This window comes from Babylonia areolata, chromosome 18 (genome assembly GCF_041734735.1).
Source record: "Babylonia areolata isolate BAREFJ2019XMU chromosome 18, ASM4173473v1, whole genome shotgun sequence".
NCBI lineage: Eukaryota > Metazoa > Mollusca > Gastropoda > Neogastropoda > Buccinidae > Babylonia > Babylonia areolata.
The window spans coordinates 7,165,273-7,179,225 of NC_134893.1; the positions used below are offsets into that span (position 1 = coordinate 7,165,273).

General features: G+C 41.0%; 1 protein-coding gene across 1 annotated transcript in view; it reads left to right on the top strand.

Annotated features, from left to right (window-relative positions):
• LOC143292410 (lysosomal alpha-mannosidase-like) overlaps positions 1-13,953 on the top strand; it is a 46,027-nt gene that overhangs the window by 19,485 nt on the left and 12,589 nt on the right. The window contains exons 15-22 of the mRNA XM_076602653.1: positions 1,491-1,620; positions 3,631-3,701; positions 4,460-4,696; positions 7,108-7,226; positions 10,654-10,755; positions 11,637-11,724; positions 12,828-12,914; positions 13,587-13,677. Coding sequence (XP_076458768.1) covers positions 1,491-1,620; positions 3,631-3,701; positions 4,460-4,696; positions 7,108-7,226; positions 10,654-10,755; positions 11,637-11,724; positions 12,828-12,914; positions 13,587-13,677 — 925 coding nt within the window. The remainder of the gene's footprint in view (positions 1-1,490; positions 1,621-3,630; positions 3,702-4,459; positions 4,697-7,107; positions 7,227-10,653; positions 10,756-11,636; positions 11,725-12,827; positions 12,915-13,586; positions 13,678-13,953) is intronic.

A 13,953-nucleotide genomic window follows, 5' to 3' on the forward strand; every position in this document is an offset into this window, starting at 1 on the left:
CCAGTTTGTCTGCGTGTGTCTTTTGTTTGGTGTTTTCATGCACAGGACTGATTTTCACTCAGAGAAGATGTTAATGGTTGACAGGGCTATGTATGATATGATTTGATAAAATTTGAGTCATATTGTTTTGACAACAACTGCCCATTCACTCACTCATTTCTTTATTCATAATCTGCCTCTTGTATGTCTCATGGTAATACAGTGACGGGCGCAATAGCCGAGTGGTTAAAGCGTTGGACTGTCAGTCTGAGGGTCCCGGGTTCAAATCACGGTGACGGCGCCTGGTGGGCAAAGGGTGGAGATTTTTACGATCTCCCAGGTCAACATATGTGCAGACCTGCTAGTGCCTGAACCCCCTTCGTGCGTATATGCAAGCAGAAGATCAAATACGCACGTTAAAGATCCTGTAATCCATGTCAGCGTTCGGTGGGTTATGGAAACAAGAACATACCTAGCATGCACACCCCCGGAAATAGAGTATGGCTGCCTACATGGCGGGGTAAAAACGGTCATACACGTAAAAGCCCACTCGTGTGCATACGAGTGAACACAGAAGAAGAAGAAGAAGAAGGAGAGGTAATACAGTGTCCATGAGGGTGAGGGCTCGACTCCCGCTCTCGCCCTTTCTTCCCAAGTTGGACTGGAAAATCAAACTGAGTGTCTAAACTTTCATGGAACAACAAACCGAGGTCCCATGTGCAGCATGCACTTTGCACACTGAAAAAGAACCCATGGCAACAAAAGTGTTGTCCTCTGGCTAAAATTCTATTGGAAGAAATCCACTATATGATAGGTACACAAATATAAATGCAGGCACTCATGGCCTGACTAAGCGTGTTGTGTTATGCTGATGGTCAGGCCTCTGCCTAGCAGATGTGGTGTACTGTGGAGTGATGGCCTAGAGGTAACGTGTCCGCCTAGGAAGCGAGAGAATCTGAGCGCGCTGGTTCGAATCACAGCACAGCCTCCGGAATTTTCAACCCCCTCCACTAGACTTTGAGTGGTGGTCTGGACGCTAGTCATTTGGATGAGACGATAAACCGAGGTCCCATGTGCAGCATGGACTTAGCGCACGTAAAAGAACCCACGGCAACAAAAGGGTTGTTCCTGGCAAAATTCTGTAGAAAAATCCACTTCAATAGGAAAAAACAAATAAAACTGCACACAGGAAAAAAATACAAAAAAATGGGTGGCGCAGTAGTCTGGCGGCGACGCGCTCTCCCTGGGGAGAGCAGCCCAAATTTCACACAGAGAAATCTGTTGTGATAAAAAGAAATACAAATACAAATATATGTATGGATATGTCTGAATGCTGTGACACCTGCTTGAGACACTGAAGTTGTATCACAGCAGTGTGTTAGTCACAGTTTTTTGTTTTTTGTTTTTTTGGTCAAAAAAAAAAAAAAAAAAAAAAAAAAAAAATCTGGAAGCGTGTACTATTACATTGGTGCACGATTCACGGTTGTCTTGTTTCTGATCGATCTGTGCAGGTGGTTCCAGTGTCCCCAGACACGATGCGTATCCCGGAAAGGAATGGAGACACGTCCAAGTTTGAGCTGATCTTCCCTGTCAGCCTGGTGCCCCTGGGCTTCAGCACTTTCCTTGTGTCACGGACTACAGGTGTGTGGGGCAGTGAAACGAGGTGTTTGTTAGGTTAACTCACTCGGGATGACAAGTTTTCTCCCTTGCTTTCCCCCACAGACGGCCCATTTGTAAAGGTTTGGAAAAAAATTACAAAAAATACAAAATACTGTGTAAGAAAATGAAACTTTCAGAACTGGTTTATTGTGTGTTGAGCTATTACATATAAAAAACAACAAATTTCTCATCTTATTTTTACAGTTTTGCCATATGTAGAAAATACTGCCAATTTTTCACCCCGAATCACCATACCCATGCTTGCTTTCTGCATTAAATTCACTGGCTTCTTCGTCATCATCCACCTCTTCAATGTCCGATCCTTCAGTTTGTAGCATTTCAAGTACTTCGGCAACCCGCTTCGCTTATTTATTTATAGTCTGTTCATCGAAGATGATGATATTAGACTGAAAAACCCTAAAACGTTGCCATCGCTGCCATGTTCGCTTCACAACATTTTGAGAAGAGCCCGCTTTGCTAACAGGCTGGCACGCGAGCAGACGACCGGTCAGTGACTTTGTCAGTGTGTGTGCGAGACGGGCCGCACATGGCAGGCTGACCAATCATACCATTCAATTGTGGAGTGACCCAGAATAGCGCACTCTGCTTGGCTAATCACAAAATCACGTGTACAGCGCATGATGGAATTTTACTTTCGGAGAATGCTATTCCATTCCTTCGTCCGAATCCGAATGTTTTGTGTAGGAATGCTCACGTCCGGAGAGAGTTAAGGTGTTTGTTTGTTTTTTGGATGGTGTTGTATTTATAGAGGGAAACTTAGAGACAGGTGTAAATACTGAAACATGTGCACGTGTGCAGATTTATTTTTAAGAGCGAAACAGGACATGCATATAAAGTGAAACTCAAGCACATGTATAAACACACACACATGACACATGAACACACACACACACACATATGCAGTTGTTCATGTACACATTTGGTTTAAAAAAACAAAAACAAAAACAAAAATAATGGGAAAGGGTAAAATTTGCATGATGACATCTTGCACAAGACTGGACAGTGGTTCAGTGCCCCGCCTGGTGTGGAAGGAATGAGACACCCAATTTGCTGATTTTCCCTTCTCCTTTGCACCCTGCTTTCTACCACTTTCCTTGTTCACGCTACAAGTGTGTGGGGACACAACACAGCATAGGCAACGTTTTTTTTTTGACACTCAACTATTTAAACAAATAGTTGGTGTATTTCAACTGTTGTCTGTCCTTGTGCAGTAGAGTTGTATTGTTTCGCGTTTTTATTTGAAATTTCCTGTCTATTTAGTTGCTCCATCATTTGAGAGAAATTCAGTTTTCAGCATCTTGATTTAAATCCATTCCAAGATTGGATTGTTAAATAAGTTATAAAATAGAAGGCTTTATGCAACTATTTCATCATTTAATGTATTCCAAATGGCATTTGATCAGAATATACTGACCCAACAACACTTATTATATCAAATTTTTGTCAAACAAATCTTCTTAACTGGATTTATCTTATTGCAACTTTGTGCGATATAAAAGATTTAATTGATATGTTACGGCTTAATCGAATCTTAACTTAACGATTATATCAAACAACATCATTTTAAACTTACATTTTTTTTTTCTTTGGGGGGAGGTCTGAGGTGGGTTGCTGGTTTTGGGAGGGTAGTTGTTTTTTGGTGTGTTTGATTTGTGTTTTTTTTAAGAGGGGGGGATGGATTGATCTTTCTGACCTCATGTAATAAAGTTTACAACCTTATCATCATGTTTACTGACAAGAAGTAAATTTGATTATGTACATGAGCATAGTATGTGAGATTGTTGTGTGTAAATGCATTCTTTTTCTCTCTCTCTTTGTCACCTTCTCTTTTTTTTTCACTTTTTCACTTACCACATTGCCCCTGACACTCATAAAAAAAAGCACACCAAGTTAACTGCCCCTTATTTCGCCACTTCCCTCAATAAAAAACTTTCCGTACCCCTACTTTGCGATCTTCATGTTTGTTTGCAGACAAATATGCCAAGGATCAGCTGAAGGAAGCCACACCAGTAAACGGTGAAGACATTGTTATACAAAATGAGGTAATTTTATGTGTTGCGTACATGTCTCTTGCAGAATACAGGAAAATTTACATTGAAAAAAAGAAAAAGAAAAAGGTATTTTGAAAAATGTGATCTGTCAAAAAAGTGTTTAATCATATTCATCAGATCGATTCTCATCATTGACTGGACATGCCAGTACTGAGTAGATTTACATTTGATGTAACTGAGCTGGTGTTTGATTTTGCATACAGTTGTGAACATATTTGTCTGTAACGTGTTGTGAATTATCCAGTTTTGGTAAATCAGCAGGAAATTAGTTAATTAAGGTAAACTCTGTGTGTGCGTGTGTGTGTGTGTGTGTGTGTGATTTTATGTGTGGGAGTGCGCATAGGTGGGTATCTCTGAGGTTGTGTGTATGTGTGATCATATCTGTGCATATTCAAAGAAGGAGTGTCGGGTACAATTCTCTGTACACAAATTGAAATGCTGTGAGTTTGCTCGTACAGTTGTTTAAGATGATTTAAACAGCATAACACATAGCATTTGCTGTGTGACTTCATCACATGCTCTTTAAAAAAAAAACCCAAAACTAAAAAGAGAGAGAGATATATATATATAGATATCCTTGCCTTTGCCTGAAGAAGCTGTTTTTTTACAGCAAAAATTTGCTGCTTTTTAAGAACACAAGTTTTAAAAACGTGAAGAGCCTACTGTCATCGATATATACACACACACACACACACATATATATATATATATATATATATATATTGTTTGTTTGTTTTGGTTTGTTTCAGTACATTGCTGTAGCATTTAATGGGCTGACCGGAGCACTGAAGAACATGACCAATCTGGAGAAGAAAATCTCCATCGATCTGACCCATTCCCTGGTGTACTACCTGGGGGATGCAGGCAACAACTCAAAGTCACAGTTCCAGGCATCAGGGGCCTACATCTTCAGGCCCAACGGCACCTCACCCGTGGGTCTGGGCACTGGACGGGCCAAGCTGTGGTCCAAGGCATACTTTGTGAAGGTGAGATCTATATTTGTTTTGTTTTTTTGTTTATTATTTTTGACTCACTTGTGTAAACAAAGTGAGTCTATGTTTTAACCAGGTGTTCGGTTGTCTGTGTGTCCGTGGTAAACTTTAACATTGACATTTACTCTGCAAATACTTTGTCAGTTGACACCAAATCAGGCATAAAAATAGGAAGAATTCAGTTCTTTCCAGTCATCTTGTTTAAAACAATATTGCACCTCTGGGATGGGCACAAAAAAATAAAAAATGAAGCCTAATTACATGCAAACTACATTTACTGTTACATTTATATTTTTTGTATTCTCTAAACTTGGGACTTTGATCTGATATTCTGACCCAACAACAAGAGCAGTCATTATTATCATTTTTTGTTCAAACAGGAACTTCTTTTGCTAAGCCTGGAAGTTTTATTTATTTTGCAAACGTTTTGGTGCAGATAGTAAAAAAGGGAAATTACTCTAATTAATGTTAGGGGACTTAATTTGCTTGAAACTGATCTTTCTCATCTTAAACATTACATTTTGAAATTATACTCAATACATAAAAAGCTTGGATTTTTTTTAAAGTGTATCACAAGTGAGTCTTGAAGGCCTTCCCTCTCTAGTTTTTATTTAGTGAGCTTAACAAATTGTTTGCATGTGGCTATATGTGTTGAAGTGGTTTTATGAACTGGCAGATCTTAAGACCAAGTTCATTGCAGTCCATTCTTCTTGAAGTCCATGTCAGTCACTGGAGAGAACTTGGCTGATGGATTTCTTGAAAAACACAAAAAGAAAACTTATGTTTTAAGAACTTTTTTGGTTACACAGACTGTGGTGGACAGGAATCCGTGTTATTTTCAGCTAGCAATGGACAGGTCTTGCCTCTGTCTTTTACAGTTTGTGATGCGAGACTGGCTTGAGGACTTTTAGTTTCTTTCCAGCTGTCTGTCTGCATGTGTCAGATGAGTGCCATGTCCCAATCAGTTTGTTTTTTTTTTAATTTTTTTTTAATAAGATCAGTTCAGTAAGTGCTGGCTTTCAAGATTCCATCTTTTAAGAAACAAACAGATATACACCTGATGATGTAGGTTTTCTTCCTTTGTGCTGTTTCTATGGACACAATGAAATAATGTCAGTGTGCAGTACTGCTTAGGAGTTGTTTGATTTTTCATCCTGGAGGACCTGTCATTTTCAGGCAAGAGGATCAGTGTTGTCATATACTGAACCTGCTTGTGAATGATAAGTTTAGAAAGTCTTTATTTTCTTACTTTGTGTTTATTTGTGTTATTATGATTCACCATCTCCCACATACACCCCCTGTGTCTTTTACAAATGGGTCAGCTGTGGGGGCTAACTCATTCTACCACCCAGATACACGTCTGCTACAATACCCCTGGACCAGCACTGTGTGAGACCACTGCAACAAAAACAAAAAAACAAAACAAAAAACAAACAAAAAATAAAATAAAAATAAAAAAAACAAGAGAGGCAAGGCCTTCAGGACTCACTTGTGATACACTTAAAAAAAAAAATCTAAGCTTTTTATGTATTGAGTATAATTTCAAAATGTAATGTTTAAGATGAGAAAGATCAGTTTAAAGCAAATTAAGTCCCCTAGCATTAATTACAGAGTAATTTCCCTTTTTTACTATCTGCGCCAAAAACATTTGCAAAATAAATAAAACTTCCATGCTTAGCAAAAGAAGTTCCTGTTTGAACAAAAAATGATAATAATGACTGCTCTTGTTGTTCGGTCAGAATATCAGATCAAAGTGCCAAGTTTAGAGAATACAAAAAATATATATACAGTAAATGCAGTTTGCATATAATTAGGCTTCATTTTTTATTTTTTTGTGCCCATCCCAGAGGTGCAATATTGTTTTAAACAAGATGACTGGAAAGAACTGAATTTGTCCTATTTTTATGCCTAATTTGGTGTCAACTGACAAAGTATTTGCAGAGAAAATGTCAATGTTAAAGTTTACCATGGATACACACACACACACACACAGACAACCGAACACCGGGTTAAAACATAGGCTCACTCTGTTTACACAAGTGAGTCAAAAACCAGGGTGGTTCCCTAAAACAGTGAAAATTGATGGAGAATTGTTGATATAATTGGTCAGACAAAAGCTTCGTTTTCATGCTTCTGGAATCCCTAAACAGTTCAGTTTAGAATGCCAACTGTACGAAGCAAGAATGAATGAAATTAGAATAGTGTGTTGGTACGAGAATACTTGTACCTGATCCGCAGGGGAAGAAACCATGGTATGAGTTAACTCGTACCTGGACTAGAATGAGTTAAGGGAGAAAACTGGCCATCCTGAGTAAGTTATACAACCCTGGCAGTAGTTCCACCTTTGATAGTATGAATGAATGCCACTTGTTTTTTTTTTTTTTTTTGTTGTTGTTTTTATTCAGGGGGAACTGGTGCAGGAGGTTTATCAGGAGTTTGCTCCCTGGATGACCCAGACAGTGAAGCTGTTCAGCGGGCAGCGCTTTGTGGAGTTCCAGTGGACGGTGGGACCAATCCCCATCAAGTGAGTGTCGACTGCGTCAGTCTGAAACTGAAAGTTGTGGGCCGTCAGCCTATCTTTTTCTTCTTTATCTCTCTGTTTGTCTGTCTGTGTTCTCTGTTTGTCTGTCTGTGTTCTCTGTCTGTCTTTGTCTGTCTGTGTTCTCTGTTTGTCTGTCTGTGTTCTCTGTCTGTCTGTCTGTGTTCTCTGTCTGTCTTTGTCTGTCTGTGTTCTCTAATTGTCTGTCTCTGTCTGTCTGTGTTCTCTGTCTGTCTGTCTGTCTGTCTGTGTTCTCTGTCTGTCTGTCTGTGTTCTCTGTTTGTCTGTGTTCTCTGTCTGTCTGTGTTCTCTGTTTGTCTGTGTTCTCTGTCTGTCTGTCTGTCTGTCTGTCTGTGTTCTCTGTTTGTCTGTCTGTGTTCTCTGTCTGTCTTTGTCTGTCTGTGTTCTCTAATTGTCTGTCTCTGTCTGTCTGTATGTCTGTGTTCTCTGTTTGTCTGTCTGTGTTCTCTGTCTGTCTTTGTCTGTAGTGTTCTCTGTCTGTCTGTCTGTCTGTGTTCTCTGTTTGTCTGTGTTCTCTGTCTGTCTTTGTCTGTCTGTGTTCTCTAATTGTCTGTCTCTGTCTGTCTGTATGTCTGTGTTCTCTGTTTGTCTGTCTGTGTTCTCTGTCTGTCTTTGTCTGTAGTGTTCTCTGTCTGTCTGTCTGTCTGTCTGTGTTCTCTGTTTGTCTGTCTGTGTTCTCTGTCTGTCTTTGTCTGTCTGTGTTCTCTAATTGTCTGTCTCTGTCTGTCGGTGTTCTCTGTCTGTCTGTCTGTCTGTCTGTCTGTGTTCTCTGTTTGTCTGTCTGTGTTCTCTGTCTGTCTGTCTGTGTTCTCTGATTGTCTGTCTCTGTCTGTCGGTGTTCTCTGTCTGTCTGTCTGTGTTCTCTGTCTGTCTTTGTCTGTCTGTGTTCTCTAATTGTCTGTCTGTCTGTCTGTGTTCTCTATCTGTCTGTCTGTCTGTGTTCTCTGTCTGTCTTTGTCTGTCTGTGTTCTCTAATTGTCTGTCTCTGTCTGTCGGTGTTCTCTGTCTGTCTGTCTGTGTTCTCTGTCTGTCTCTGTCTGTCGGTGTTCTCTATCTGTCTGTCTGTCTGTCTGTCTGTGTTCTCTGTCTGTCTGTCTGTCTGTGTTCTCTAATTGTCTGTCTCTGTCTGTGTTCTCTAATTGTCTGTCTGTGTGTTCTCTGTTTGTCTGTGTTCTCTGTCTGTCTGTCTTTGTCTGTGTTCTCTAATTGTCTGTCTCTGTCTGTGTTCTCTGTCTGTCTGTCTTTGTCTGTGTTCTCTAATTGTCTGTCTCTGTCTGTGTTCTCTGTCTGTCTGTCTGTGTTCTCTGTCTGTCTGTGTTCTCTGTCTGTCTGTGTTCTCTGTTTGTCTGTCTCTGTCTGTCTGTGTTCTCTGTCTGTCTGTCTGTCTGACTGTCTGTGTTCTCTAATTGTCTGTCTCTGTCTGTGTTCCCTAATTGTCTGTCTGTTTGTGTTCTCTAATTGTCTGTCTGTCTGTCTGTCTGTCTGTCTGTGTTCTCTGTTTGTATGTCTGTGTTCTCTGTTTGTCTGTGTTCTCTGTGTGTGTCTGTCTGTTTGTCTAGATGTCTGTCTGTGTTCTCTGTCTGTCTGTCTGTGTTCTCTGTTTGTCTGTCTCTGTCTGTCAATGACCTTTCACATCAGCGGAATTGCTCACTCTGTCTTCTGCTGATGTTTCCTTTTCTTTTCATTGTTTTACTGTGGAGGAAGGTGGCAGAACGACTAGACGCTCATCCGCCAGTACAGAGTCCGTGAGAGTCGAGGTTTGAATCCTGCTCTCAACCTTTCTCTCACGTTTGACTGGAAAATCAAATTGAGCATCTAGACATTCAGATGAGATGATAAATCGAAGTCCTGTGTGCAGCACACACTTGGCACACTGAAAAAGAACCCATGGCAACAAGAGTGTTGTCCTCTGGCAAAATACTGTAGAAGAAATCCACTCTCATAGGTACACAGATATATATATTTGCACTCAAGGCCCAAGTGTGTTGGGTTATGCTGCTGGTCAGGCATCTGCCTAGCAGATGTGGTGTAGCGTATATGGATTTGTATGAACGCAGTGACGCCTCATTGAGAAACTAAAACTGAAACTGTTTTTTTCTGTTGTATTTGGATGAGATTTATTTGTTGTGGCTGCAGTTCTTCATATTCTGAAGCTTGATTCCATACTTGGATAGGTCTTCTTCCCCCTTCCTCCCCCAGTTCTTCTGTTGTACTTTGTGTTAGAAATATGGCATGAATTGCTTTTTGTGGCTGGCGCTTTGACTATGTCATAGTTTGGATGTTTTGTATTCACACCGGTGAATTTCAGAGTCAGTGGTTTACTTACGCCATGTATATGTGCTCTCCCCTGCCCACAAACTGTATGTCTTCTTCTTCTTCTTCTTCTGTGTTCGTGGGCTGCAACTCCCACGTTCACTCGTATATGCGCGAGTGGGCTTTTACGTTTATGACCGTTTTTAACCCGCCATGTAGGCAGCCATACTCCACTTTCGGGGTTGTGCATGCTCGATATGTTCTTGTTTCCATAACACACCGAACGCTGACATGGATTACAGGATCTTTAACGTGCGTATTTGATCTTCTGCTTGCGTATACACACGAAGGGGGTTCAGGCACTTGCAGGTCTGCACATATGTTGACCTGGGAGATCGGAAAAATCTCCACCCTTTACCCACCAGGCGCCGTCACCGTGATTCAAACCCTCAGATTGAAAGTCCAACGCTTTAACCACTCGGCTATTGCGCCCATCACTATATGTCATTTTGCAGAATTTTTACTGCCTGTTCATTTGGGCTGCACATATTCTACCACTCTGTCAAGCTGTGTCTTTTGAAGTCATTGCACGGATGTCAGATTTCAATATCTCCACCCTGTTGCATTTGTGCAGATGATATATATAGCAGTGGTTACTTGTATTTTCTTTTCTTTTGAAAACTCAGAGGAGGAACCCTGTGTTCAGGTTTGCTCTTTGTCATAAACTAGTGCTCTCAGGCTAAAAAGAATTAAATAAAACTAGGATTTTAGTTTTTACTAAATTGTTTTGTCCAAAGCTGCAATCAACTTCATGTGTGTGTGTGTGTGTGTGTGTGTGTGTTTGTGAGCAATTGTGTGTGTGTGTGTGTGTGTTTGTGAGCAATTGTGTGTGTGTGTGTGTTTGTGAGCAGTTGTGTGTGTGTGTGTGTGTGTGTGTGTGAGCAATGTGTGCGTGTGTGTGTTCCTCTGACTTCAGGTTAATGTGTGCTCACTAGAAATGATATTAGACAAAAGGAAGGGCGATAGAGAGTGTGTGTGTGAGCAATTTTCTGCAATAGAAAATGAAGCGGCTGTAGAGAAGAAGCCAGTAAACACACTGTAAACCTTGATAACCAAATATCTCTTTGTCTGTTCCAAGGGACGGACAAGGCAAGGAGGTTGTGAGTCGATTTGAGTCCAGCCTCAAGAACAAGGAGGTCTTTTACACTGACGCCAACGGACGTGAAGTGCTGAAGCGACAGTAAGTGGCTTGTTTGTTTTGAGTCTGAGGTTTAACCCTTTGAGCCCTGAGTTCCTGAGCAATTTTAACCCTTCTGCCTGAGCTGAGCCAAAATTTGCAAATAATTTGTATTTAATGTGTCATGGCAGATATAAAAAGAGTGCCCTGACCACCGCTTTACCAGTGGTAGAGAAAAATGACATAATGCCTAGCCACTGGTTGAGTGGTGCATAAACACTTGTCGTGTTTTGCTATTGGTTGACATATTGAAATCGATCTTTTTTATCCAAAGCACATGCACAAAACACAGTGAAAAGGCGCGGCCATGTTGGTACTACGTTCACTGCTCTTGGTCATCATCATTCTTTTTGTATGATAGTCAGTTGTGTCCGACTATGACCATCAAAACAGCAGAGGAGGCATCTGTCTTGCCCAAGTTACATCCCCACTCTCTCGGCCAAGAGGGTTTTAGGACAGTCGGCATTTGGATGGTTCCCAAAGGCCAACCAGCCCACAAGGCTGCAGCACTAAGAGCCAGTGCAATTTTGCCTCCTAGTTTGAGAGTCATAGTCCTTCACAAAAAGACAAAGCTGTAAATGGTTTCACATTGACTGGAAAAACCATTGATAATACAGCTCTCACTTTGCTGTTGGCCCAAATGTAAACTTATGTTAATCTGTGATATAAGCCGAGTGTTGGGCTCTCCATTGAGGGACCGCTCAATATTATACTCGGTCTTGATTTTTCCCTTCTCTTAGTTTCACTGATTCATCATATATTTTATTCGCTTCCGAATGAAGAAGATACATATGTTTGAACAGTATTTGTGGAGTGTGATAAACTGCATTTGCTGAATATTGAGCACTTTGCATTGCAGCTCACTGTTGCTTTTCTTTGGGCAGACTGAACCACCGGGACACCTGGACCTTCAACAACACAGAGCCTGTGGCTGGAAATTATTACCCTGTCAACAGCAGAATCTTCATCAGGGTAGGTACAAAAGGGTGGAACATGTGTGTGACAGCTGATAGTGATCAAGTTTATCACCCTGTCAACAGCAGAATCTTCATCAGGGTAGGTACAAAAGGGTGGTTGAACATGTGTGTGACAGCTGATGTTGATCAAGTTTATTACCCTGTCAACAGCAGAATCTTCATCAGGGTAGGTACAAAATGGTGGAACATGTGTGTGACAGCTGATGTTGATCAAGTTTATTACCCTGTCAACAGCAGAATCTTCATCAGGGTAGGTACAAAAGGGTGGAACATGTGTGTGACAGCTGATGTTGATCAAGTTTATTACCCTGTCAGCAGCAGAATCTTCATCAGGGTAGGTACAAAAGGGTGGAACATGTGTGTGACAGCTGATGTTGATCAAGTTTATTACCCTGTCAACAGCAGAATCTTCATCAGGGTAGGTACAAAAGGGTGGCTGAACATGAGCGTGGCAGCTGATGTTGATCAAGTCTGGTAGCGTGAACATCCAAAGTGAAAACAAACAAAAACAGTGAAGAGGCTTTTGAATATAGATGCTTGAAAACTGGACTGGATACACATGCTCATCTGTTGTGCATGCATACATTGATAACTGTTACATGTTCATACATACACACACACAAATGTGTGTGTGTACAGGCATGCATGCACAAATATACTTGTGTGCATACACATGCACTCACACACACACTGACGCACCCACCCCCACGCACACACTGACTCACTCTCTCTCTCTCTCTCTCTCTCTCTCTCTCTCTCTCTCTCCCTCCCTGTCTCTCTCACTCACTCGCACTCTCATACACACATCCATCAGGTGTTCACCTCACATAAACATCACTTAATGACTGAAGCATTTGTTCTCTTCTCACTCTCTTTTTGATTTGATTGTAGATACTGAGCAAGAAGCTATATACTTTTGTAATTAACTTTACATTTCGCCATAACAGGACAATCTCTCTGTTATTTCTACCAACTTGATTAAAACTGGAACTTTGTGCTTAAACCAGTACATTTCTGAGAGCTGTTTTTTACCAGCTTGATGAAAGCCCCATTACCTGTAACGATGAAGGAGCTTGGCGATAATGGTTGTCCTGACAGGACGAGGCCAGGAAAGTTCAGCTGACCGTGCTGACTGACCGATCCCAGGGGGGGACCAGCCTTCAGGATGGACAGATAGAATTAATGGTAAAGTGTGTGTGTGTGTGTGTGAGGGTAGAGGGTATGTGCATGGACCGGGGTGTGTGGGTAGCGTTTGTGTTTGGGGGTGAGGGGTAGGGTGTGTGAGATCTACAGTGTGTTTGTGAATGTAGTGTGTGTGTGTGTGTGTAAAGGGTGTGCAGTGTGTGAATGTGTGGTGCATGTGTGTATGCTGTGTGTGGTGTGTGTGTGTGTGTGTGTGTGAAATTCATAGATATCGTTTCTGCTGCTCTTGTATCTCGCGTTATATTTACCCCAGAATTTTTACTGGCTTTCCCTTTTAATTTTTTCTTCATTTTCCACTCACTTTGATAGTATTGCTGAGTGGATTAGTGCAATTTTCAATAAAGAATGTGTGTTGTTTGTTTGTGTGTGTGTGTGTGTGTGTGTGTGTGTGTGTGTGCCTAAGGAGGGTGAGGTTGGAGAGACGTGTGTGTTGTGATTCATCTTTCACTGTTTTAAAACTTTTTTTTTTTTTTTTTTTTTTTTTTTTAGCAAGTTTGCATCTTTGCTGGTTTTTTTATACTCCTGTTTCTTATTCATGCTCACATGTATAGCACTTTAAACATGATCAGAGCTGCAGGTAAGCACTTTGTAAATGCACATTGCTATTATGATGATGATTACTTTCATGATTGATGTTCGTTGGTCGTCCTTTAGGTTCACCGCCGATTGTTGCATGATGATGCTTTGGGCGTGGATGAGGCGCTGAACGAAACAGGCTCTGACGGCAAGGGACTGATTGCCAGAGGTGAGTAACTAAAAGACTGTGCAGACAGAATCACAAAATAAGGCGGTGGCAGTGTATGGGGTACTGGGGAAAGGGAGAGTGAGGGGGAGAGAGGAAGTGCAGTTCGAGAAGGAATTGCACCAGTCAGTGGTTTTTTTTGTTTTTTAATAGAGGGATTTTTGAAGTCACAGTGAAACACTCATAAAAAAAACAACCAAAAAAAAACAAACCATACCCTAAAAGAAAGAAAGAAAGCGAAGTACCTGGAAACAAGATATGATTATACTGAAAAACAAA